Source organism: Thamnophis sirtalis, unplaced genomic scaffold, assembly GCF_051295495.1.
Source record: "Thamnophis sirtalis isolate CommonGarterSnake01/CBP01778 unplaced genomic scaffold, rThaSir2_p1.2 scaffold_4, whole genome shotgun sequence".
Classification (NCBI taxonomy): Eukaryota; Metazoa; Chordata; class Lepidosauria; order Squamata; family Natricidae; genus Thamnophis; species Thamnophis sirtalis.
Genome location: NW_028261384.1, coordinates 128,918,839 through 128,946,139, shown reverse-complemented (window position 1 = coordinate 128,946,139; position 27,301 = coordinate 128,918,839). Strand labels below are relative to the sequence as shown.

Here is a 27,301-nt window from a genome sequence, read left to right as displayed (position 1 = left end):
GATTTTTTGGGGCGGGGGATGGGGGGATGTTCCATACAATGTTGTGGAGAATAACACGGCTAAGATTCTGTGAGACCCTCCAGATCCAAACAGTCAGGCAAATACTGCCTAATCAGCAGGCCAGGGACCAGAAGACAGCAGTGGTGGTAGATGTAGCTGCATAACTATTAGTCCTCTCATCATTCCTATCACCCATCTCCTCCCACTTATGACTGCATAACTGTAAGTTTGTTGCTTGTATCCTTATGATTTATATTGATATTGATTGTTTCCTGATTGCTTATTTGTACCCGATGACTATCATTAGGTATTGTACTTTATGATTCACAAGGAATGTATCTTTTGTTTTATGTACACTGAGAGCACATGCACCAAAGACAAATTCTTTGTGTGTCCAATCATACTTGGCCAATAAATAATTCTATTCTATTCTATTCTATTCTATTCTATTCATGACACCAACTCACAGCAACATCAGGAAAAAGGAGAATGAGAAGGTCAAGGATGAATGAAAGGGAGATAGAAAATAAAAGGCAAAGTTAACAAGTACTGTAAACAGTAATAGAGTTGGAAGGGACCTTGGAGGTCATCTAGTTCAACCCCCTGCTCATGCAAGAGACCTGTACTAGGGATTCGAACCACTGAACTGATCGATAAGCTCAGTGTTGTGACTCCTACACTGAGAGAGTGGCTTCAAAATATCTCAGAAACATCATCAGAACTTCCTGTGTGAACATCAGAAGAATGCAGTCTAGGAAGGCATTATGCAGAACCCTCAAATTCACACACCTGTAATAGAGGACCTGAGATTGAGGACACGTTCCATTCATAGTATGAAAAGGGATATGTATTATATGCATAGATACAAGTATAACCACACACACACTGTTAGAATGTTCATGACTGGGAGAGACATGGTAACAAGGTCAGCCAATGAATAGGCATAGCAACTAAGTCAGCCAATGGGAGCTTAAACAGGTCTGAGTCTGTGCTGAGAATTGAAACTGAAACAAGACTGATCTCTGTCTGCTTTGAACTGTGAACTGAAAACTCCTCTCCGCTGCTGCCTGTTTTTGCTTGTAACTACTACTATGTTGGAGAAAACCTATATTGGTATTGTAACACATCTTCATGTGTTAATATGTAAATAAAGAAGTTAATGAATCCAACTGAATCAGTTATCTGTGTGTGCTTTCTGGGTTTGATTTTTATGCAACAAACTCTGAGACACACACACACACACACACACACAACACACACACACACCTCAATACATAGCTAAAACACTATTGACTAATTCAACAGAATTAAGGGCCATCCAGATTTATATTCTTCTAACGATTTTTGGTGCTTAGCCTTTCTTTCTTGTTTAGATCAGGTCTCCATACAATAATAAAACATTTGGGGAAAAAGATGCAAATCAATATTCCAATACTGGAGGATATGATAGAGAAAATCTCCACAGCAACCATATATTTCCCTTTTGTGCTCAGGTATGTTGGAACAAAGGACAACCAGACACTGCAGAAGACTAACATGCTGAAGGTGATAAACTTGGCTTCATTGAAAGCATCAGGCAATTTTCTTGCTAGGAAAGCCACTATGAAGCTAATAAAGGCAAGAAAGCCCATATAGCCCAAGACACAGTAGAACATGTAGTTGGATCCTTCACTGCATTCCAGGACTATTTCTTCCACCATTGAACTCATGTTTGCATCAGGAAATGGAGGAGACGTTATCAGCCACACTGTGCATATAATTCCTTGAACGAAGGAGCAACTAAATGCTACATACATGGCAAGTTTTTTCCCTACCCACTTGGTGATCTTGGTCCCAGGCTTGGTGGCCATAAAAGCCAGAACCACAATGACAGTTTTGGCTAAAACACAAGAGATGACCACTGAGAAGACAACTCCAAAAGCAGTTTGACGAAGGACACATGTCACCTTGGATGGTTGTCCAATAAATAACAAAGCACAAAGAAAAGATAACAAGAGAGCCACCAAGAGAACATAGGTCAAGTTACGGTTATTGGCTTTAACTAGAGGAGTATCCTGATGTTTAATAAAAATCCAGAACACTACAGCTGTAACGAAAGAACAGAAAATAGCAGAGCTGGCTAAAATGCTGCCCAAACTTTCTTCATACATCAGGAAGGTTAACGCTTTTGGGAGACACAAATCTTGGCTATTGTTTGGGTACTGATCTTCTGAACAATGAAAACAGTCATCCATGTCTAGAAAAAAGAAAAAAAATATTTTAGAAGCAGGATAGTTCTGAAATCCCATTCACTAATTAAATAAGAAACTAAGAGTCAAATAATACTTGTTGACTTTGAATCTGAAAACCAAACAAATTTCTATAATTTGCACATGTATCTAACATCAGTAATAGCTAACGTTGTTAGTTGAGAAGTCATATCTGATCCATCACGACTTCATGGACAACGTTCCTCCAGGCCTTCCTGTCCTCTACCACCTTTGGAGTCCATTTAAGCTCACACCTATTGCTTTGGTGACTCCATCCAGCCACCACATTCTCTTCCATCCCTTTCTTCTTTTGCCCTCAATCTTTCCCAGAATTAGGCTCTTCTCCAATGAGTTCTTCCTTCTCATTAGGTGGCCAAAGTACTAGAGTTCCATCTTCAGGATCTGGCCTTCAAAAGAGCAGTCAGGGGTGATCTTCTCTAGGACTGACCGGTTTGATCATCTTGCAGTCCAAGGGACTTGCAGGAGTCTTCTACAGCATCATAGTTCAAAGGCCTCAACTCTTTGATGCTCAGCCTTTCTTATGGTCCAACGTTCACAGCCATACATGCTAATAAGGCAGGACATATATTGCATTTCAAATAAATGAAATTTGAGAATGACTGGAAATTTTTCGTTAGAACCAATCAACATTATTATATTTGCTTTTGGTATATTAAAAAGAAGTCATGATGGGTAGGTTTGTGAACTGGTGGTATTTGTAATTGGAATTTGAATTCTTATTTTGTAATTATTCATGATACCTTGAGAACATATGCCTACAGACCCTTTCTGATGATGCTATCAAATGCAGGTAAACTAGACAGTAAATGAACTCCAAAAGTCATCTGGATAAAGTCCAGAATTCAGTAATGGGTCTTAACTCACAAGGTAAAAATCACAACATTAAGAGTCATTTTACTTTTTAGGAGTTTAGAAGATCAAATAATATAAGTGTCAGGTCTGCAGCCATCTTATCTTTTGGATCTTTGACCTGCCACACTTTCTATTATTCTACTATGCGTTTTTTATTGTGGTAAAGTAAGGGGGGGTATTATGGAGTTAGATGATATGTAGCCATAACAGAATTCTTTCTAGAAAGCCAAGATCATCCCTGATAATAAGGATAGAAAGAAGTCCAATGTGATCTCTGCTTTTGTTTTAATTTGCAGTTGAAATTGTTATTGTGGATTACATAGTTAGCCACATGTTTTGATTAGATTTGACATCATTGTCCATCTATCGAGTATTTCCCATGGATCTGGAATAGGGAAATGTTATTTATATTATGGTTCATTGCACAGTCAGTCAGATGTTTTGACTGAATTTGGCATTTTCATCCACCTATTGAGTCCTTCACAAGAACATGGGATAGGCGGATGTTAATTTTGATGGAGTTAAAGGTATTGTTGGAGGATGTAAGCTGTTCTAAGTAAAGCTCGCATACTGACTTCAATGTATCTTCTTCACTGTATTTCAGCTATTCTTCCAATGCCCTTTTTTCTTCTTCACATGTCTGGTAGAATTGCAACACTACATACTTACCTATTTTCTTTGGTAAGTAGAATCAGTCAACATCACAGCATGCATGAAGCATGATTCATTGCCATCTTTTTATGGCCTTTTTCTCTGGGATTTTAAGTTCTATTGACACCCAATCCCTATTTCAACTATACATATGTGTTGTGGCCCAGCAGGAGCCGTTGGAGCTGCCCCAGACTCCGACAGTGAGGGGCCCTATGAGTCGGCCCTGGAGGATGTGGAGGACCCTGGATAGGGTTCCAACTCCGAGCAGGGTGCAGAGAGACTGGTTGGCCACCAGGTGGTGCCTGAGCCTTGCACCAGTGGGGAGGAGACAAGGGAGAGTGATCCAGAAGCCAGCAGTGAGTTGTTCCTGGATGCACGCCATCGAAGAGATAGTCAAAGTCAGGAACAATTATGCAATTACAGGAGGTAATTGCACTCAGCTGGTGGTCATTAGGCTCCCCCCCCGAGACTATAAAAAGACTGCTTGTGACACGCCCCTCTTGCAAAAATCAACACATTGACTAAAGAGAACCTAACTAACTTGCCAGGCTGGATTGCTGCCAAGGTTTTTCTGAATTGCTGCCAAGGTTTGTCAGCTTTTTGCATATCTCTTACCTTCCTTGTTAGCAATCTTCCCATCAGGACATTGAAGACAATCATAGCAGCAAAATGGCTTTGATTCTATCCTTTTCTTACTGTATCCCGAGCGGCACTTGTTATTACACAGAGAAAGTGGCTGGACCTATCCATTATGAAAGGAGAGAATGCTTTAAATTGACAAGATTGTGCCTTCATTATCTATTTGCATATTGATTTATTTGTGACACTTTCTTGTGACAAACCAGAAAGAGAGACTTCCTCCCAGAACATCAAAAACAAGATCAGATTCATGTCTAGCTTTCCTCTCTCATTTACATAATCCAATCAGGTATTTGTGTCTTAAAGCTAAGTCCCCTTAATCTGTGCATGCACAAAATGTTAAAAAAGGGAAAAAATACATTTCTGCAATGAAAATTGTTCTGCGTATGCACAGAACCAAAAATCAAGATGGCGAACCTGTAGGAGGGCAGCTTCAGGGGTTGGCAGGCCTGGGTCACTGCCGCTTCCAGCGACCCAGGCTGCCAAGTTACTACCTATTTGGCCGAGCCGGTCCAAACTGCTAGGAACCCATCTCTGGTATATGGAAATAGAAAAAGCCATGGAGGGTTTTATTTCTGAACGTAAATGAAAGGTGGGATGTTGCATCTATAAATATTTCTAACAATAGCAATAGTTAGACTTATGTACTGCTTCATAGGGCTTTCAGCAGTGGAATAATTATGGAAAGCAATCTAAAATTTCACCTTACCTGGTTAAATCTCCCAGGCCACACAATAGATTCTTCAGGAGAAGAAAAAATTATCTTTTGATAATCCATGCCATTGATCCCTCCAATTCTGACTCTCAGAAAAGACTGATTTGGAAATACGATCCAGTTCATAAGATCAAACCCAACCTCTAACTCTCCATTCTGATGGAAGGAAACCTTTTCCCCTGCACTGTTATTGAAAGATACCTTCCTTACAAATTGGTTGAGCTAAATGTAAGAAAGAAGAAGAAGAAAACAAACAAAGAGAGCACAGTAGAAATGTGAGTACATAAAGAATAATGTTCCTTGCTCTTTGCAGAATGCAGAGAACAAACCCTTTAAAACAGGTGTCAAACTCAATTTTATTGAGGGCCGCGTTGAGACTGTGGTGACCTTGGGGGGATGGGCAGGCATGGCCAACTGGGTGGGTGTGGTCATCTTGATGCTACTCACTCAGCATGGCTGACGCGGGTGGGTATAGCCAACCAGGTGGCCATGGCCAGCTTGTCACCATTCCTATAACTGCTGGCATGTTTCCTCTTGGCATTGGGTAGAACGGGCTGAAGCTACGCCGTCCCAATTTTTTTCTCTTTACACTGGGTTGACCAGGCTGAAGCCACGCAGGCCTGATGTTTCCTCTTGGCATTGGGTAGTCCAGACCCAAGTGATGCAGATAGACCAGGCTGAAGCAACATGGGCCGGCCTGTTTCATTTTCAAGAATGGCCCCATTGGCTGGATCCAGATATAGCCCATGAGTCTTGTGTTCGACACCCCTCCTTTAAGAGTTTTAAGGGGTGTTGGGAGTATACGCCTAGTGTTGAGTAGGATACACACACGCACACACACAAACAACAACAACAACAACAACAACAACAACAACAACACTAGGTCATTGTTGCTTTAAATGAGTGGATGTACTTATCAGGTGTAATTAACTTTACTATAAGAAGGAGTCAAGAGAACTCACTCTCTCTCTCTGCTTGTCCTATGCTTGATGACTTGATGACTGGAATGTGAACTGTGACTGTAAGCTATTGTTTGTTCTTTGAATTGTGTTTGGACTAATATCTACTATCTACTATCACTGCTTGTGAAGCAATTATCAGTAGTAAAGCTACTTGTTTTTACTAGCAGTGTCTGAAACTCTATTCGTGTTTTTCTACTAGCAACATTCTTTCTCTCTAGCTGTACATTCCGCTGCACTACTTTCTGTCTCCCAACAGAGATACCCCTAACAAGGGGTTTAAAAGTAAGGTAATACTGAATGATTATGCTTGTAGTTTTAGTGCATAGGCTTTAGAATAAAACCTACAAAGCAGCACAATTAAATAAAAGTACCAAATCTATGAAAAACAAACAGATAAAAACTGAGAATAAAAAATCCCTGATTCTAATTTATTTCAAGAGAAAAATAAAATGATTTGAATCAGAATCAGAGTAGAGCTGTAAGGGACCTTGGAGGTCTTCTAATCCTACCCCCTTCTCAAGCAGGACACCCTGTACCATTTAAGACAAGTGGCTGTCCAGTAAAAACCTCCAGTGGTGAAGCACTCACAACTTCAGAGGGCAAGGTCTTCCACTAGTCAATTGTTCTCACTGTTAGGAAGTTTCTCCTTAATTCTAGGTTGCTTCTCTCCTTGGTTAATTTCCTTCCGTTGTTTCTTGTCTTGCCTTCTGGTGCTTTGGGGGAAAAAATGTGACCCCCTCTTCTTTGTGGCAGCCCCTCAAATACTAGAACACTGTTATCATGTGACCCTGAGTCCTTCTTTTCTCTAGACTAGCCATACCCAATTCCTGCAACCATTCCTTATATGCTTTAGTCCCCAGTCCTTTATTCATCTTAGCTGCTCTTCTCTGACTTTTTCCAAAGTCTTGACATTCTTTTTGTAATGTGTTGACCAAAACTGGATCCAATATAACAGGTGTGGTCTTACTAAGGCTTTATAAATGGTACTAATACTTATTTTATTGTTATGCTTCTGTTTATGCAATCAAGGATTGCATTAGCTTCTTTGGTGCTGCCACTGTCAACTCGTGAAGCATTCCTGGCCTGCTCTCAAGTTGCCATAGGCAGCAGGATGGGAAAACTGAGTTTCACAGCTGCATCGAGGAACTTCCATTTCAGTCAAAATAAAGCACATTCCAGTGGCAACATCAAGGTCATCTTCAAGGGGATCCACAGTGACAGGAGGGAGTGACTTCTATAAACCACAAAATTGCTTCATTGGGGAATGTGACTGATGACACATCTTGGAAGGAGGGGGAAACCGGGTCAGAGCCAAAGCATGAATTAAGTGAGGTCATAGTTGACTTCACTTGGATCGTGCCAACATGAAGCTCCTAATAAATAACTACATTTCTTTTGAAGCTTGGCTTGAGACTCATGATTTAATTAGGAGGTCGGAACTTTGACAGCCACATAATGCTGGCACATATTTAAGTGGTCAGGCACTAGGTTTAAATGATTGATGTATAATTGTTTGAAGCACATTTGAGTAAGGAGAATATTTGTAACGTAGAAATTATTATATATTATGTAAAGATCTCACTTCCCAAAGAAGATGTGAATACTCGGAAAGGTGAAAATAAACAAAAGAAGATGGAAACCAGTAGAAAGGTAGTTGCACTCAGTTATAGTTGCAATGGGTGCACTAATAAAAGACCTGAAAGGTAAGATTCAGGATAATTCATCCTGGAGAAAACCTGTCTACATTGTGGGTAAACATTGACAATTACTTGATAGCACATAATCAATCAAATTCATCAATAAAGTTGTTTTTGAATTTTGCAACAAATATATACCGTATTTTCACCCATATAACCCGCCCACGCAAATAACCCGCCCACGTGAATAACCTGCAGATTTTCAAGATCGTGTAAAATGTTTCCCGTATACCCCGCCCACTTATATAACCCGCAACGAGTAAGCCGTCGGCAAACATTACATTAGCGCTATTCCATCGGACCTACCCATTAAAACCAATCGGAGGAGAAAGCCTGGGCGAGCTGGGGAGGGGTTGGAGGAACTCAACTCAAGGGAGAGATCTTGAAATTCAATAGAAAAAAAAATGCTTGAGTTTCGGGACGCCTTCGTGAAAACCCCACCCCTGGCTATGGGCGAAGCGACCAGGAAGAAGCAGGAGGTGAGAGGAAGCCCGGATTCTGCAGCCCCTCGCCTTCTCTGGGCTTGGAAGTCCGGCAGGAAGGGAAGGGGAGCAGGCGGCGGCGCGGCTGTGGCTCCGTTTTCACACACACACACACACCTCCCTTCTTCTGCTTTGATCTGTGAAAGGGCTTCACTGCCGAAGCATTTTGGTTTTAAAAAAAAACACCGTCCCTTTCTCTCTCCAGTTAACAGGGCCAACCCAAGTGGTGCATTTTATCTGGGAGACGCCACGCAACGAGGGAATCTCCTTTTGGGGGGGGGGTGTGAGACGCTGACAGAAAAAGGGCAAGCAGTGGCCGTGTGAGGCGGCCTTGAGAGCTCCAAACGACCTACCGTACTGGCTGGCGAGGTTAGTTCTCTAAAGGCCGTTGAAAGCTCCGGGGAAACCCCTTTTTCCGCCCTCAGAGCCCCCGGTGCTTCCTCAACCCCCCCACACATTTTCCTCTTTGGTTCACCCCACCCCCACCCTCAAGGGCCCGGGACTCTGGGAAAGTGTGCAGCTGGGGGGCTGGGGAGGAGAGAGCGTCTACCGTTCCTCACGGGAGGCACTTCGACCCCCACCGTATCTGAGAGGCTCTTAGTCGTCGTGTGGGAGAGGAGAGAAAGGTTAAAATGTTTTTGAAACATAAAAAGAATCCTTTGTGGGCAAACTTAAAGCTGCTGGGCTGCACGGGCTTGCTGTAAATTGAGGGCATGTTTTGCCTTTATTTATTTTGCCGCCTCCCCTTCCCTTCCTTGGAGGGGAACGCTCGGAGCAAAAGGGACCCCCGCCTCGTTAAAGCCGCATCCGACGCTTCACCTACAAACGATCCCGATTCTCCCGCGTCCTTCCTTCCTTCCCTCCCTTCAATGTACCGTACTCTTCCTATAAAGAGAAGGGAAGTGTGAACAAACTCCGGGCAGGAGATGGGCTCGTGTAGAGGTACCAGAAGTTTAACCGTTTCACCTAAGCCACAGCTTGTCCTCTCTTGGGACAGCCTTCCGCCGACATTAAAACGATGCGTGAACTTGCGAAAAACTGTGGCAGGCACGGAAGGGAGGGAGGGAGCGAAAAAAGAAGCGAGAAACGGATATTTTCTCCCTCGTGAAGGGGGGAGGATCTGGTGCTTTCCGGCTCGGGCTCCTTTTCTCCCTTTTCCTGCTTGGGTTTCGGGACGCCTTCGTGAAAACCCCACCCCTGGCTATGGGCGAAGCGACCAGGAAGAAGCAGGAGGTGGGAGGAAGCCCGGATTCTGCAGCCCCTCGCCTTCTCTGGGCTTGGAAGTCCGGCAGGAAGGGAAGGGGAGCAGGCGGCGGCGCGGCCGTGGCTCCGTTTTCACACACACACACACCCCTCCCTTCTTCTGCTTTGCTCTGTGAAAGGGCTTCACTGCTGAAGCATTTTGGTTTACAAAAAAAAACCACCGTCCCTTTCTCTCTCCAGGCGAGAGAGCATCTACAGTTCCTCACGGGAGGCACCGCCGTATCTGAGAGGCTCTTAGTCGCCGAGCGGAGAAAGCACCAGAAGGGAGCAAAAAAATAACAACGGATTTCTCCCTCTCGTGAAGGGGGGAGGATCTGGTGCTTTCTCCGCTCGGCGACTAAGAGCCTCTCGCCTGCCAGAACGGAGCAAAAAAATAACAAAGGAGCGGAGAAAGCACCAGATCCCTCCCCCCTTCACGAGAGGGAGAAATCCGTTGTTATTTTTTTGCTCCCTTCTGGCGAAGAGCCTCTCAGATACGGCGGTGCCTCCCGTGAGGAACGGTAGATGCTCTCTCGCCTGCCAGAAGGGAGCAAAAAAAATAACAAAGGAGCGGAGAAAGCACCAGATCCCTCCCCCCTTCGCCGTTTCTGACTTCTTTTTTTGCTCCCTTCTGGCGAAGGGGGGAGGGATCTGGTGCTTGGCAGAGACGGGTCCTTTGCGGGCGTACCTCGGCCAGCTTGCAAGCCGTCCACGCAGCTTTGGCACCCATGCAAACCCAAGGAGATTACAGCCGGCAATCCAGCCACAACCAACCTCCCCACCCTCGAAGAGAAGGAAGCTCGGGGGAAAGCGAGCCGCCTGTAGTTCTCTCGCCCCTTCGCCAGTGCCCATCGAGGCAGCCCGGGGAAGCCGCTGGCTGCCTGAAGCCAAAGAGCCTTTGCGAAGGGGAGGCTTCTTCTTCAGACGGTACTGCTACCCTCACCGGGGTCGTTCGCCTCGCTCAGCTTTCGAACTGCACGGATTTCTGGGGTTGGTGGATGATGACGAAATAAACCGGCAAAAAAAAGGGGGGGGCACCGGCTGGTCTTATCTAACCGAGAAGCCAAGCCAGCCCAAGCGGCGCACCTGCTTATTTAGTATTATTATTTGGGGGGGGGGGCAAAAGGCGACTTGCGGTGGCGAGGGAGGTGCACCGGGGTACGAAAGGAAGACGCCACCAAGCCGCTTCTCCCGGACGAGGCTGGGGAGACTGAAAGGTGGCAGCGGGGAGACGGAGGGGGGCAGGAAGAAGAAGGAAACTCTCGCATCCTTTCCCAGCTTCGCAGAACGGCAAGAAACTGCCCTGCTTTGCCCCCCCCAAAGGAGATTCCCTCGTTGCGTGGCGTTTGTGGCAGCCGAGAGCGCGGAGGACGCCGCTCCTCCTGCCGCACGTGTCGTGTGTGTGTGTGTGTGTGTCGTCTCCCAGATAAAATGCACCACTTGGGTTGGCCCTGTTAACTGGAGAGAGAAAGGGATGGTGTTTTTTTTTGTAAACCAAAATGCTTCAGCAGTGAAGCCCTTTCACAGAGCAAAGCAGAAGAAGGGAGGGGTGTGTGTGTGTGTGAAAACGGAGCCACGGCCGCGCCGCCGCCTGCTCCCCTTCCCTTCCTGCCGGACTTCCAAGCCCAGATAAGGCGAGGGGCTGCAGAATCTGGGCTTCCTCCCACCTCCTGCTTCTTCCTGGTCGCTTCGCCCATAGCCAGGGGTGGGGTTTTCACGAAGGCGTCCCGAAACCCAAGCAGGAAAAGGGAGAAAAGGAGCCTGAGCCGGAAAGCACCAGATCCTCCCCCCTTCACGAGGGAGAAAATATCCGTTTCTCGCTTCTTTTTTCGCTCCCTCCCTCCCTTCCGTGCCTGCCACAGTTTTTCGCAAGTTCACGCATCGTTTTAATGTCGGCGGAAGGCTGTCCCAAGAGAGGACGAGCTGTGGCTTAGGTGAAACGGTTAAACTTCTGGTACCTCTACGCGAGCCCATCTCCTGCCCGGAGTTTGTTCACGCTTCCCTTCTCTTTATAGGAAGAGTACGGTACATTGAAGGGAGGGAAGGAAGGAAGGACGCGGGAGAATCGGGATCGTTTGTAGGTGAAGCGTCGGATGCGGCTTTAACGAGGCGGGGGTCCCTTTTGCTCCGAGCGTTCCCCTCCAAGGAAGGGAAGGGGAGGCGGCAAAATAAATAAAGGCAAAACATGCCCTCAATTTACAGCAAGCCCGTGCAGCCCAGCAGCTTTAAGTTTGCCCACAAAGGATTCTTTTTATGTTTCAAAAACATTTTAACCTTTCTCTCCTCTCCCACACGACGACTAAGAGCCTCTCAGATACGGTGGGGCTCGAAGTGCCTCCCGTGAGGAACGGTAGACGCTCTCTCCTCCCCAGCCCCCCAGATGCACACTTTCCCAGAGTCCCGGGCCCTTGAGGGCGGGGGTGGGGTGAACCAAAGAGGAAAAAGTGTGGGGGGGTTGAGGAAGCACCGGGGGCTCTGAGGGCGGAAAAAGGGGTTTCCCCGGAGCTTTCAACGGCCTTTAGAGAACTAACCTCGCCAGCCAGTACGGTAGGTCGTTTGGAGCTCTCAAGGCCGCCTCACACGGCCACTGCTTGCCCTTTTTCTGTCAGCGTCTCACACCCCCCCCAAAAGGAGATTCCCTCGTTGCATGGCGTCTCCCAGATAAAATGCACCACTTGGGTTGGCCCTGTTAACTGGAGAGAGAAAGGGACGGTGTTTTTTTTTAAACCAAAATGCTTCGGCAGTGAAGCCCTTTCACAGAGCAAAGCAGAAGAAGGGAGGGGTGTGTGTGTGTGTGTGAAAACGGAGCCACAGCCGCGCCGCCGCCTGCTCCCCTTCCCTTCCTGCCGGACTTCCAAGCCCAGAGAAGGCGAGGGGCTGCAGAATCCGGGCTTCCTCTCACCTCCTGCTTCTTCCTGGTCGCTTCGCCCATAGCCAGGGGTGGGGTTTTCACGAAGGCGTCCCGAAACCCAAGCAGGAAAAGGGAGAAAAGGAGCCCGAGCCGCCGAGCCAGTCCACTGCCGCGAGGAAAGTGGTGGTCCCAAGCTCTCCCTTTACCGGTAGTTAATCTGTGTAAAATATTTTGCGTATACCCCGCCCACTTTTATACCCCGCAGGGGGGCGCTGTGCATGTAAAAAACGCATATAACCCGCGGGTTATATGGGTGAAAATACGGTAATACTTGTTTTTCCAATTTATCCAATAAACTACAAGATTTTGCTTAACTATTTGAGATAAGCTAAAGACAAATTTCAATTTTATTCTAGCAGTTAGTAGTATTCACCTTTTTTTTTCTTTAAACTGATTTCCTTTAAAACATGAATTGGGTAAGTGCTTGGAACTGTAATATTTTAATAATTGGAACTACGATACATTTTGCAAAACTGCAGCGTGCTTGCAATATAAAGTGGAATGAAATAAATAATCAGAAACATATCACATAGCTCACTCACACTAAAAACATAATTTTAGAGATATAAGTAGAGAGTTTTGGGCTTAGACAATTTAGAATGTCACCATCTTCAATCCGAACTAGGTATAGTACCTAAAAGCTGCTACAATGTCCACCTGTCAATGAATACTTCAGTTTGAACCACAACGACACACGAGCTCACAATAGATACAAACGTATGGTAAACCGCTCCAAACTTGACTGCACAAAATACAACTTCAGTAATAGAGTGGTCAATGCCTGGAATGCACTACCTGATTGTATGGTTTCTTCCCCAAACCCCAACAAATTTAACCTTAGATTGTCCACTCACCCCATTCCTAAGCGGTCTTTAAGGGGTGTGTATAAGCGCACCAGAATGCCTACTGTGCCTGTCCTAATATTTGTATTCATTTCATGTATTCATAATCATGTCTATACTTATATCTGTTATCTAATTCATGTTTGACAAAATAAATAAAATGACAATAAAAAATAAAAGGATGTCTAGATAAATTTAGGCTGTAAAAAGTCTTGAAGAATAGCATTCTCCCCAATCTAGGATCTAGTAGATTACCTGCAAATAGCAATAGCAATAGCAATAGCAGTTAGACTTATATACCGCTTCATAGGGCTTTCAGCCCTCTCAAAGCGGTTTACAGAGTCAGCATATCGCCCCCACAGTCTGGGTCCTCATTTTACCCACCTCGGAAGGATGGAAGGCTGAGTCAACCTTGAGCCGGTGAGATTTGAACCGCCGAACTGCAGCTAACAGTCAGCTGAAGTGGCTGCAGTACTGCACTCTAACCACTGCGCCACCTCGGCTCTTCGATATGATCAGTGCTCTGCAATTTACAGTATCCTTGCTTAGAAGTGACTTAGAATTACTTAGAAGTAATGCTTTACCTTCCATGGCTGTTGTTTCAGAAGGTTTAGTTTGGCTTCACGATCTCCTGCTCGGTATCTGAATATGGATGCTTGGATGTCATGCAGAGCATGTGCCACTGCAAAGACTGCATTGTAAACACTGTAGCTGTGGCTAGTCATGCCCATCTCAAATACAGTTGAAGGAAGATCTCCCAGTTTTTCTTCACCAGTGCAGATGCCTGAATCTTCCTCCCCATTCATGGAGTTGGAGAAGGAACATTCAAATGCATTTTCCCAGAAGAGCTTGATAATGGCATCTTCCTTTTTCATGTTAGGCTTTCTCATCTGAAGAAATTCCTGGAATCCCAAAACCTCCCCTGAGTGAATTGCAAAGGAAAGAGCACCGTGGAGGAAGTCTATGTCGTCATTCCTTTGGAAGGGAAGTGATGTGAAATGCATCTGAGCTGTCAGCACCCACACTTTAACTTTTTCCAATAATGGTACATCTTCCACTTGGGATATGGTGGGGATTATCCTCAAAATAATCATATCTTCAGCTTCGCCGTGGATTAACACTACATTAGCAGAGCTTCTCATAATAACTTTGAAAGTTTCAATCCCAGCTTCCACAGAAGAGAAAATATTATTGGAATAAGTAATTGCTGGCAAAGTTTCAGTGAAAGCAAAACAGATGCCACTCACGGAAAACAGGGGTACCACGTCTTGCACAAACCTTTCACCATTCTCACTATTTGAATATAGCATCCCAATCCAGGTCCACTTGAAGTGGAGCATCAATTGAAGAATTCCATTGTATTCATGGTGCACATTTGGGAACATCTGTTGATGTAAAACAACTTGCACCTTTTTATTTATCTCCGGAGTTGAGCCATAGATGAACTGAAGAAAGAGATGGAAAAACAAGATAGAGGGAAAATCATCTTCAAGGTTAGGCAAAATAAAAAGCCAGGGATTAGAAATTAAAATGGTGATTTCAAGCTTCCATTGTAGCCATACTTTGCATGTGACAGTGAAAGTGTTAAGGGAAGTAACTGAGAAATTATGAAATGTCTAGTTTTCCATGGAAATACATGAGCAGAAGATATGTAGAATTTAATTACATATTGTGACGTTTTGTCAGTCCCTGCCTAAAAAAGTCTGCTCTAATGAAATTGATTCAGTGGTAATCTTTCCATCAGATCATCCTGCATTTCATGGAACAAGTATATCTGCATCTTATTAATAAAGCAGAACTTAGATTGCAACCTCTAGTTTTGAATATGATACATGTTGAAAACAATTACTTTCAGAGATAATAAAGTGCACGCAACAGGTTCAGTGGTCGATTAGTTTGCAAATTGTTTGGGTCTAGTATATTTATTTTTATACTCTATGAATTTTAACTGTTTTTTTTCCCTCCACAATTCAATTTACAAACTGCATTTTTCTTCCCATTTTATTTCACATTTTTTCTTTCATTTCTTTCTTTTTATAAAGAGCATGTAAGAGAAAGGATTACTTTAAAATTTAAGATAACAATAATGTTCATGCTATGATTTTTGGCAGCTGCCAAAAAAGCCAACACAGTTCTAGGCTGCATAAACAGAGGAAAAGAGTCAAGATCACGTGAAGTGTTAATACCACTTTATAATGCCCTGATAAGGCCATACTTGGAATACTGCATTCAGTTTTGATCGCAACAATGTAAAAAAATATGTGGAGACTCTAGAAAGAGAGCAGAGAAGAGCAACAAAGGTGATTAGGGATCTGGAGACTAAAACATATGAAGAATGGTTGGAGGAACTGGGTATGTCTAGTTTAATGAAAAGAAGGACTAGGGGAAACATGATAGCAGTGTTCCAATATCTCTGGGGCTGCCACAAAGAAGAGGGAGTGAAACTATTATCCAAAGCACCTGAGGGTAGAACAAGAAGCAATGGGTGGAAACTAATCAAGGAGAGAAGCAACTTAGAACTGAGGAGAAATTTCCTGACAGTTAGAACAATCAATCAGTGGAACAACTTGCTTCCAGAAGTTGTGAATGCCCCAACACTGGAAGTTTTTAAGAAGATGTTGGATAACCATTTGTCTGAAGTGGTGTAGGGTTTCCTGCCTAGGCAGGGGGTTGGCCTAGAAGACCTCCAAGGTCCCTTCCAACTCTGTTATTCTATTTCACAGTTTGTTTATATAATAACCCTTGAAATAAGTGGAGATATAAAACAAGGAATATCAAGTAAGATAGTCTATGAGAAGTCTAAGCATCTCTAACCCCAAAAGAATGATATCAAACAGGTAAACAATTTACAATAAAAAGAATAAACTGTGCCTAAGTAAGCCTCTTAATAATATATAACTAATTAAATCAAGCAAACTAAATAGTTTAAGCCTTTGCAAGATACAATGGACTCATTTATTCCCTGACTCTCTCACCCCATGACAAAAGAACATTACAGGAAGGAAAAAATGAATGACTTCAAAAACTTCATTTTTTTTCTGCTGGCATTGTACCTGTGGCATCTTGTAGAGGGATAGGATAGTGTCCAGGTGGTCTCCAACTGCAGATGTTGGTCCTCCAATGACAGCTATTGGTCTTTTCTGCATGTCACACCTGTAGTTTGGGATGAATCTCTCCTGGCTGGAGAACAGTTCTAACAAGGCACGATAGGTCCACGTGGGATTAAAATAGCTGTTATAGATATGGAAGCCCAGGGTGTGATTGGGTAAAATGTGAGAGTTTTCATTGATTTCCTTGACTGCAAATTGCAAAGCTAAGAATTGCTGATACATTGGTGTCATCACTCTGAAAGGAAAATCATACACATAGTTCAAGAAATGACAATTAGCAGAGTTCAATTTTAACATATTTTTAAAGAATTGGTATTCCTGTCCGTGAATGTGGGGAAATATTGTCACTTTCAGCTGGATGTTTCTCACCAATTTTTACAAGCTCAGCACTGTAAACATTTGATATGTAATGGTTAAACTAATGATTTCTGCCCCCCCCTTGCATAAATTCTTTTGTAATGCTATTTTCAACTGGGAAATAACTTTGGAGCACGTAATATTTGAAATACATGGTGTTGAAGCACATACCAGCACAGTGGTTTCTTAAAATACTTTGTTCATTTTTTTTGCATATTAACATGAAATCACAATTTAGCCAGATTCTTTATTTTTATCTGTTTAGTTTTCAATTTTATCCTGATCATCATTACAGTAAAAAATTCTAAACATTAGTATGTATTGAATAAAATATAATTCATTATCTAGATTTATGAAAGGGACACAGATGTGTTCCCTTCTTTGAAAATATCTGTTGGACCCACAAAATGTTAGGGTGATGGGAAGTCACAGCTCAACAAATATAAATTTGCATATATAATTTTTTCTGATTAGTTAAAATGTTATTCACTGCCTATGAGGACAAGATTCCATATGAATATGTATATCTGTGTTTCAAATAAAATTACAGGATTTCATCAAAGAGATTACTAGAAGGTGTTTCACTGAAGTCCATCTCTGTATAGAATATGTAGATCTTAGACAAAATGCCTATGACAACGAAGTCCCCAGGTTCATATTGCTGGTGAAGAAAAGGGAGAGGTTCACTTATGCTGCATTTAGCATTGGAAATCATGCACACCATTCGGGGTAAAAGCACTATAATTAATGCTTCAAATACCACCATTCTGAATGAAGCAGCTTTTCTTTAAGCCAATTCATGTCTCCCAGATCTGTCTTTCATTAATTCAGATGGGCCAAGTCCCAGCATAAGTCACAATGATCAGAGTTCAGAACCCAGTTTGGAATATTGAGTTCAGAGTTCAGAATCCAGTTTGGAATATTGTGTTGCATTTTCTCATTACCTTTTTATTTTGTTGTATTTCATTTCTGTTCAACCTGCTTGAGGGCCATGAGGCACTCAGAAGTTATTATGGTTAAATGGATAATTATAGAGGAAGAATTACCAACTGAACATTATAAATACATCATAAATAGGAAAGCTCATTGGATATTTCCCATCAAAAATCTTTGTTTTTGTTTTCCAGGGAATTAGGTGATAACCCTTTTTGAAGTGGTTCAATCAGATTCCTGGAATTGAAAATGGACATTGAAGTATAATTAAACTAGTAATTAAAGATAAATTTAAAGGTTTCCCTTGCACATATGTGATAGTTGTTCCCGACTCTAGGGAGCGGTGCTCATCTCCGTTTCAAAGCCGAAGAGCCAGCGCTGTCCAAAGACGTCCCCGTGGTCATGTGGCTAGCATGACTAAATGCCGAAGGTTCACGGAGCACTGTTACCTTCCCAGCAAAGTTTTCTACTTACATTTTTATGGGCTTTCAAACTGCTAGGTTAGCACAAGCTGGGACAAGCAACAGGGGCTCACTCCATTATGCGGTGCTAGGGATTCGAACCACAGAACTGCCGACCTTGCTGATCGACAAGTTCAGTATCTTAGCCACCGAGCCAGTGTGTCCCTTTTAAATTAGTAATTACATTGAGGATATTATCAATATGTAATCAAAAGTTCTACAAAATAAGAAAGAAAACAGAACTGAAAGAAATATAAAATACTGACATTTATTTAGTATCAGTTTATCTAAGTTACAAAGGAGACTTCTCTGTGTAATGTGTCTTCATGCTTCTGGAATTAAGGAGAAACTTCCTAACAGTGAGAACAATTAACTAGTTGAACAGCTTGCCTTCAGAAGTTGCATGTGCTTCAACACAGGATTTTTAAGACAAGACTGTACAGCCACTTTTCTGAAATTGTTTAGGGTTTCCTGCTTGAGCAGGGAGTTGGACTAGAAGACCTCCAAGGTCCCTTCCAGCTCTATTCTAATTGATTGATTGATTAATATCAATCAACAAACTTGTGCTCAACCCGGATAAGACCGAGTGGCTGTTGTGTTTCCCTCCCGCCAATTTGGCAAATATTCCATCTCTCAGGCTGGGGGGGTCAAACATTATACCCCTCAGACAGGGTCCACAACTTGGGAGTCCTCCTGGACCCACAGCTGACCTTCGAACACCATTTGTCAGCTGTGACCAGGGGGGCATTTGCCCAGGTTCGCCTGGTGCACCAGTTGCGCCCCTACCTGAACCGGGAGGCTCTCACAACAGTCACTCGGGCCCTTGTGACCTCTAGGCTGGAATACTGCAATGTGCTCTACATGGGGCTGCCCTTGAGGAGTATTCGGCGACTTCAGCTAGTCCAGAATGCAGCTGCGCGAGCGATCATGGGTGCACCTCGCTTCACCCACGTAACACCTATCCTCCGCGAGCTACGCTGGCTACCTGTCGATCTCCGGATACGCTTCAAGGTGCTACTTGCCACCTATAAAGCCCTTCATGGTAGTGGATCTGGGTACTTGAGAGACCGCCTACTGCCGATCACCTCCACATGACCCATTAGATCTCATCGTTTAGGCCTCCTCTGAGTTCCATCCGCTGGCCAATGCCGACTGGCCACCACGCGGAGGAGAGCCTTCTCGGTGGTAGCCCCGACCCAATGGAACGATCTCCCCATGGAGCTTCGTACCCTCACCACCCTCCAGACCTTCCACACAGCCCTTAGAATCTGGCTATCCCGTCAGGCCTGGGGCTAAAGATTGTAACCCGCCCGAATGGTATGAATGTTGCATTTTAACCATGTACTGTCTTATATGTAAAAGTCTGTCCCCCCCCCTTCCTTTTGATTGTGAGCCGCCCTGAGTCCCCCCAGGGAAAAGGGCGGCATACAAATAAATAAACTAAACTAAACTAATATGGAAAGAATAAGAATGCACTGGATATGTTGGCATGCATATTTTAACATATCAGACAAATCTGGACATCTTTTAATATTACAATTTTAATATTTATATTAAATATTTTAAATAATAATAGTGTGTTTCTAATTTGATTTATTTTGTGCTACCAAGTCATTGTCAATTCTTAGTAAATGCATTGATATATTCTCCCAATGATGATCTGCCTCAAATCTGGTCTCCCATGTCTTCTAATGGTAACACAGATTGGACAACCATTTGACTGAATGGTATTGGGTCTCCTTCTTGAGCAAGGGAATTGGACTAGAAGATATTCAAGGCCTCTTCCAACTCTCTGTTATTCTGTTATTCTCACTGTCAGGGTTACTGTCAAGTAACACCCCCAACAAAAGAAGAGTCTGAGGCTTGAAGTTCCTCAAAGTTCCATTTTATTAGAGAGGTCATATTGGGACATCTGGGAAAACCCGAATCTGAAAGTTTCCAGGTTTTCCCCACCCAAATGAAAGTCCAAATCCCTGCCCAGCACCCACATGTCCATCACATGGCCCAATCAGGCACCTTCCCAACTGGAGATGCCTCCCAGTCATATCCTTCCAGGTGCAGGGCATGGTGTCCTTGACTCTCTGAGAAAGGAATGTTATTATGACTTTATATCTGCCATACTCCATATAATCCCCACTCCCATTTTCTCACAACATTAAATGTGGCCGGCCTGAAGGCCCAATGCAAAAGATTCCAGGTATGACACTCACCTCCCTGCTCTTCATTCTATTTGCTTTCTTCCATTTCCAGCTTCTTCCTCTTTTCTTAGCATTAATTCAATCCAAGTGTTTATTTTATATTTCTTAGATAATGTAAGCAATATTTTAAAGGGTTAGCTCGAAACTGCACTAGGTTGGAAGAACAACTTCTACTCATATAATGTGGGTTTGTCCTTTTGTCAACTCACTTGACTTAATATCAATCATCTTCTCAGTATTTTCAATGACCTGAAGATAACAGCTTATATGGCAAAAAGTGTATAACTAACAATTATATCAAAAATTAAATTTATTGAGAATGGTGGATACAGACAGATTGACAGATGCTAAAATGACCTAAACCTCAAACTTATAATCTTTGACAATATGTACTTGGTTTCCATTTATGAATTGGTTGCTCTTGAAGTAACAAAAAGGCAGAGCTGTATTATTCAGTAGTCGAAGTTTAATGTTTGTTTTTTCAAATTGAGATAAAGTATTACCAACCAGCTATACTCAATATAAAATAGAATAGAATTCTTTATTGGCGAAGTGTGATTGGACATACAAGGAATTTGTCTTTGGTGCATATGCTCTCAATATACATAAGGAAAATAAAATAGAATGCATTCATCAAGAATCATAAGATATAACACTTAGTGATAGTCATAGGTTAGTAATAAGCAATCAACTTATACTAAGAAACAAATAAAACAATGTACATTTTAAGGAAATTCCGGTGACGTCATTGGCTATGGCGGCAGGCTTGGAGATTGCTCCAAAGCCGTGCTGACAATCAGGGGGTCTGGCGGCATAGAGAGTTGCCGTTCGCTGTCTTGGAGGGACTCAGCGAAGAATAGAGGTGCTTCTCTGCAGGCGGGGGGAAGTGCAATCTCCTCGGCTAAACAGAGGCTCTGCATTGATCCCAGACTCCTGGAGAGGGACGCGTGAGCTGTCCCAGCCATGATACAGCATTTTTGTCTGGCGTAGGATTATTTGGAGTGAATCTGGACGCCCTAACTTTTTTGAAATGTAAGTTGGATTTACTATTTGGTTACTGCATCTCTGGCAATCTTTTTTCCCCTCTTTGATGGGACTTTTAGCGGCAATTAAGACAAACAGGAGTAAATGAACTAACAATTGAAGACGGATTTACATTATAAAGAGTCGTTGAAGGCGGCTTAGGTTGGTGGAAACAGAAGAGGGAAGTTTTTTTTTCCTACCCAGAGGCATAGCTGACAGTACTCAGCGAATCTGCTTAGCTTGCTATCAAGACCTGTGGAAAACTTTTTTGCTGAGTAACCAGCGAACTTGCCCTGCTTGCTATTAAGACTTTTGGAAAACTTTTGCGCTGAGGCTCCACGTGAGACAGTCAATATTATATCCACCGTGTGCATTGTTTTCTCTTTTCTCCTTTTGGAACTGGTGTTGGACACTTGAAAGGTGAACACTTCAAGTTGAACCTTTTTTCCTTTTTTATTCTCTTCTCTTTGAGGTTTGTTTTTTTTTCTTTTTTTCTTTTTGTGTTGATGTATTTGCCTCTCCCTCTTTCCTTTCTTCCTGATATGAGCCCCTCCCTGTACCTTTTTTAGACCTTTTTATGGGACTATATTTATATATATTTTTTCTGTATAGATAGCAGCAAAATAAGTTGGAACATTGCTCAAACTGGTAGCAGATAGCTTATGAAACAGTGGGATATTCTTAACTTAATTGATATGAGCTGGGCAAAGGTGGGGAAAAAAACCTCGACATTACCTACTCAGCCGTCCCTATCTTCAACTCCTCCAATAACACACAGAACTTTAGACAATATGGCTGGGGTAGAGAAGGCACCCACATTGCAAAGTATACAGACAACTTTGCTATCGATACAAAATAGTATTGCTAGGAATCAAGAGACCACCGAAAAATCCCTGGCCGACATCAAAAATGAAATGGGAGACATGAGGGGTGAACTGAAACAGTTGAATTTACAGCAAAAGGAGATTTGGGCAAAAATGGAGAAACAGGAGGGTCAAATTCAAGAGTTAGGAGTAAAAATGAAGGAAAGTGAAGAGAATATGGTGAGGTGGGAAATGAGGCAGCTACATACTAACAGAAGGTTGGAGGATGAGATTGCTATGTTGGAATTAGAAAAGTCAGCCTTCTTTCTCAGATTTCAAAATATCCCAGAGGAAAGAGGGGAGAAACTGAAAGAAATCATGGTGGAGATGATAGCAGGGATCACCCAGAAAGAGAAATTGTTGATACAGAGTGACATCGATGACGTATATAGAGTCTACACTTCTTATACTAGGAGACAGAAACTGCCACGTGAAGTGCACGTGAGGTTTACTAAGCGATCCCTGAGGGAAGAAATTTACCAGAAGGCACGTAATCAGAATACCATGTATGCGGGGGAGATGGTCATAGTACTAAAACAGATACCAAGAAGAGTGAGGGAAAGGAGGCAGAAATATCAAGACCTAACAACACAACTGAGGAAACCTCAGTATTTTCAATGACCTGAAGATAACAGCTTATATGGCAAAAAGTGTATAACTAACAATTATATCAAAAATTAAATTTATTGAGAATGGTGGATACAGACAGATTGACAGATGCTAAAATGACCTAAACCTCAAACTTATAATCTTTGACAATATGTACTTGGTTTCCATTTATGAATTGGTTGCTCTTGAAGTAACAAAAAGGCAGAGCTGTATTATTCAGTAGTCGAAGTTTAATGTTTGTTTTTTCAAATTGAGATAAAGTATTACCAACCAGCTATTCTCAATATAAAATAGAATAGAATTCTTTATTGGTGAAGTGTGATTGGACATACAAGGAATTTGTCTTTGGTGCATATGCTCTCAATATACATAAGGAAAATAAAATAGAATGCATTCATCAAGAATCATAAGATATAACACTTAGTGATAGTCATAGGTTAGTAATAAGCAATCAACTTATACTAAGAAACAAATAAAACAATGTACATTTTAAGGATACAAGCAACATGGTTATAGTCATAAGTGAAAAGAGATAGATACTAGGAAGGAAGATTAGAATAATGGTAATACAGCCAGTAGATAATTTGACATTTTTGTGGGGATTAGTTGTTTAGCAGAGTGATGGCATTCGGGGAAAAAACTGTCCTTGACTAAACTGTGTCTAGTTGTTCTCATGTGCAGTGTCCTGTAGAGTCATTTTGTGGATAGAAGTATGTGTCCTAGATTCTGATTTTCTGGGGTTCTTAAAGCAGGTATGGAAATGAAAAAGAATTTCTACAGAACCTGGAAGCTTGTATGAAAAACATGGAATTCCACACTCCAGCAGGTTCTTTTACAGAATTGTAAGTTCCAAAGAATGTTTGAAAATGTGCCCTGTTCAAATCTTCAAGGCATTCTATTTAATTCCATTTTTTGACATTTTGTTTACAAGCTAGGCAATAAATAATTCCGACATCCTTATTCACACATACTGAGGAATATACTCCAAAAAGTTCAACAATGCTTACAACAATAGATGAGTATAGGATTGGTGATTCTTTTTTTAAAAAAGGAAAGGCTATCCAGTATTATATTCCTGCCTTATATTTTTTACTCTTAGCTGTTCTTTCTTGTTGAGATCAGGCCTCAACATAAGAATGTAGCATTTAGGGGAAAAGATACAAATCAATAAACCAGCACTGGAAGTTATAATTGAGAAGATCTCCACAGCAACCATATATTTTCCCTTGGTGCTCAAGTATGTTGGAATAAAGGACAACCAGACACTACAGAAGGCCAACATACTGAGGGTGATAAACTTAGCTTCATTGAAAGCATCAGGCAATTTCCTTGCCAGGAAAGCCACTGTAAAGCTAACAAAGGCAAGGAAGCCCATATATCCCAAGACACAGTAGAACATGTAGGCGGATCCTTCGTTACATTCCAGAACTATTTCTTCTGCCATGGATCTCATGTCAACATCTGGGAATGGGGGAGAGGTGGAAAGCCATGTAGCACATATAATACCCTCAATAAAGGAGCAGCAAGATACTATGAAGAAGCCTAGTCTTTTCCCTACCCATTTGCTCATCTTGGAACCTGGCTGGGTGGATATGAAAGCTATAACCACAATGATGGTTTTGGCCAAAACACAAGAAATGGCCACTGAGAATATAATGGCAAAAGCAGTTTGACGAAGGATGCACATCACTTTGGAAGGTTGGCCAATGAATAATAAAGAACAAAGGAAAGACAAAATGAGAGCAACAAGGAGGATATAGGTGAGAGTTAGGTTGTTGGCTTTGACTATGGGAGTATCTTGATACTTAACAAATATCCAAAGAACTACAGCAGTGATTGAAGAAAAGAAGAGAACAAAACTGGTCAAAACTATTCCCAAAGTTTCTTCATACATCAAGAATGTTACAGCTTTGAAGAGACATAAGTCCTGATTCTGATTTGGATACTGATCTTGTTGACATTCCAAACAATCATTCATGTCTGCAAAGAAAATCAGATTAGAAATATGAAGGTCTTGGAGATGCATTAAAAGGAGCAAATGAAAGGCCTGTGATTAGGGCAGCTAGCTTAATATCTAAAAGATGAACTTTTGTAATTTTCCTAAACTATTCTGTAGTTTCTGCAGTCAGAAAGGACTAAGAGAAGATTTGCCATTCAAGAATTTTGGGAGGCCAAATGGGAGCAGGTTAAGTTCATTTATGAAAACAAAAAGAAAAAGAATAACTTGTTGTTTTACACATGATTGTAGATAAACATTGATTTTAATAATTCTGGTTGACATGGACATAGGTGTATTATATTTATGAATTTGTGCTTTATTAGTCACTAACTGATAACCTGGTGAAGCCTAGATATGTATTTATCCCAATCATATATTAGAGGGAGCCCCCTTGTGGAGTACTGTGAAGCCATTACTATGGCAACTCCACTGTGCTGTACAGGACAAGCCATTTTAAGGTACAACAAGCTTATCTTAACAAAACTTGAATCCAAAATGCACATTATCACTGTCAAAAGTACTGTGACTTGCAACTATAGATATAATACAGTCGTTTTCATTTCAGCAGCCCTGACGTTCTAGAGTTATGTTGAAACACACACAGAGAGACACACAGACACACACACACAGAGAGAGGTGTTAGCGGTGTCTTACCCCCACAGTATTTATTTCCAGAGAATAAGTCATCTATGTACCAATTTAGTTGAAATAATTTTGTATTTATTTATTTCTTTGAAACAGATGAGAGGACATGCATGCAAACCCTTGCTCATGATGCTAATAGATGTAGTTCAAGAACCTGCATAGTCAGGGGTGAGATTCAGCCAGGTTGGACCGGGTCAGGCAAACTGGTAGCTCCGACAATCAGCTGGGGAGGAAACCAGTTCATTCTAATGATCAGGTGGGCTCACCCACTCATCCCTGCCCTTTACTTACCTATACCCTCTCAGCTGATTCACACAGCACAGCAGATTGCCATGCCCTAGCTGTGTTACTCCCCAGAAGTAGCATGGAAGGTACATTTTGTTAAAACTATGCACGTGTGGGGAGCGTGCATCAGGTGCATGCACACGTAGAATGGGCATGTGCGAAGCACATTATCACTGAACTGGTTGTTAAACTGGCAGAGAGGTGAAATCAAAATTCATCTGGAAAACTAATTAGTAACAGTAGTGCTACATGCTATACAGTTCATAAGCAAAAGCAATAATTTGTTTTCTAAGTGAGGGATGATCCCCAAACTTCAAGTAATATATTAGCATTCTACAGTATATGACAACTCTTACCTTCCTGGTTGGCAATCTTCCCTTCTGGACACTTAAGGCAATCATAGCAGCAAAATGGCTTCCCTTCTAATTTGTTCTTACTATATCCTGAATGACATTTGCTATTACAGAGAGAAAGTGGCTGGGACTGTCCATAATAAAGAAGAGAATGAATGTGATTGTCAGAAAATGCTTCTGAATGAACCAGACTAGATAGACTAATATTTATAAACTTACCTCATATTACTTCCTATTGTATGGTTTAATATTTAGTGTTAATTAGAGAATATTTTGTGTTAATTAGAGAAACAGAATAGGGGGGATTAAGAAGAAAGAGAAAGAAAATGAGAGAGAGAGTGCAGAGGAAGCATGGTGGTAGGATGTTAATGAAAACCTAAGGAATGAAAACTTACTGAAAACTAAGAAAGAATGCAGTGATTTAGTAGTTTGCATAGTTAGACAATGGCTATGAACTACTCTGTTTTAAAACAATACATTCAAAAAATGAACAGAGGTAGATGCAAACATTTTGTATGGACTCATCAGTACCTACATTACAATAACACAAAATCACCCTCAAATATAAGATCTAACAAGAACATTAATTAATTAATGTGGCCTATAACTTATGGAAGAAAGTAGACAGGATCTTTGATAATTCCTCTCTGGACAAGGAGAGGATTTGAGATCACCCACATGTGCTCATCAGACTTGAATACTTTTCCCCATGTTCTTGTATTTTATCTTCTTTAAGTTTTTTTTAAAGGAGTGAAATGATGAGATTTTATAGATTTACTATAGTTGTTGTGAAGAAAGTCTATTCTTTACATGCTTCTCATTTTTTCATATATACTGTTTACTATAGTAAATCTATAAAATCTCATCAGTATGTATGTATGTATGTATGTATGTATGTATGTATGTATGTATGTATGTATGTATGTATAAATCAGAATTGTGCTGATAAGAAGGCAACATAAAAAAAATGGCTTTCTGCCTGGATGGCTCCCAGAGCAATCCGATAGACAGAAAAGGGAAGGAGTATGCTCCCTCCCATATTTGGGTATACCATGGGTTGTGACACAATACATACATACATACATACATACATACATACATACATACATTCACACACACACACACACACAGAGACACACATATATACAGTACACAGACACACACACACAGACACACACAAACATATATATATATATATGTGT

At 41.9% G+C, this 27,301-nt stretch overlaps 2 protein-coding genes across 2 annotated transcripts; both read right to left on the bottom strand.

The window, feature by feature from the left end:
• Window positions 1-1,334: 1,334 nt before the first annotated feature.
• LOC148046528 (vomeronasal type-2 receptor 26-like) lies at window positions 1,335-17,454 on the bottom strand. The gene is made up of 6 exons (XM_087714816.1): window positions 17,279-17,454; window positions 16,317-16,608; window positions 13,848-14,708; window positions 5,122-5,349; window positions 4,389-4,515; window positions 1,335-2,236 (listed from the first exon to the last, which is right to left on the bottom strand). Exons 1-6 carry the CDS (start codon window positions 17,452-17,454, stop codon window positions 1,335-1,337), a joined length of 2,586 nt encoding a protein of 861 aa, XP_087570942.1.
• Window positions 17,455-23,141: 5,687 nt separating this feature from the next.
• On the bottom strand, window positions 23,142-26,323 carry LOC148046527 (vomeronasal type-2 receptor 26-like). The gene is made up of 3 exons (XM_087714815.1): window positions 26,319-26,323; window positions 26,103-26,203; window positions 23,142-24,797 (listed from the first exon to the last, which is right to left on the bottom strand). Exons 1-3 carry the CDS (start codon window positions 26,321-26,323, stop codon window positions 23,875-23,877), a joined length of 1,029 nt encoding a protein of 342 aa, XP_087570941.1. The 3' UTR covers window positions 23,142-23,874.
• Window positions 26,324-27,301: the final 978 nt, after the last annotated feature.

What these genes read in the sequence shown, in the direction of transcription:
- LOC148046527 (XM_087714815.1), bottom strand. An exon ending in GAAGATTGCCAACCAGGAAG is followed by an intron (nt 24,798 to 26,102) that starts GTAAGAGTTGTC and finishes TTTTCTTTGCAG; the next exon opens with ACATGAATGATTGTTTGGAA.
- LOC148046528 (XM_087714816.1), bottom strand. Translation starts at nt 17,454, where the DNA reads ATGGTGTGCATGATTTCCAATGCTAAATGCAGCATAAGTGAACCTCTC. An exon ending in CCCTCTACAAGATGCCACAG is followed by an intron (nt 14,709 to 16,316) that starts GTACAATGCCAG and finishes CTCTTTCTTCAG; the next exon opens with TTCATCTATGGCTCAACTCC. An exon ending in TGAAACAACAGCCATGGAAG is followed by an intron (nt 5,350 to 13,847) that starts GTAAAGCATTAC and finishes TCTTACATTTAG; the next exon opens with CTCAACCAATTTGTAAGGAA.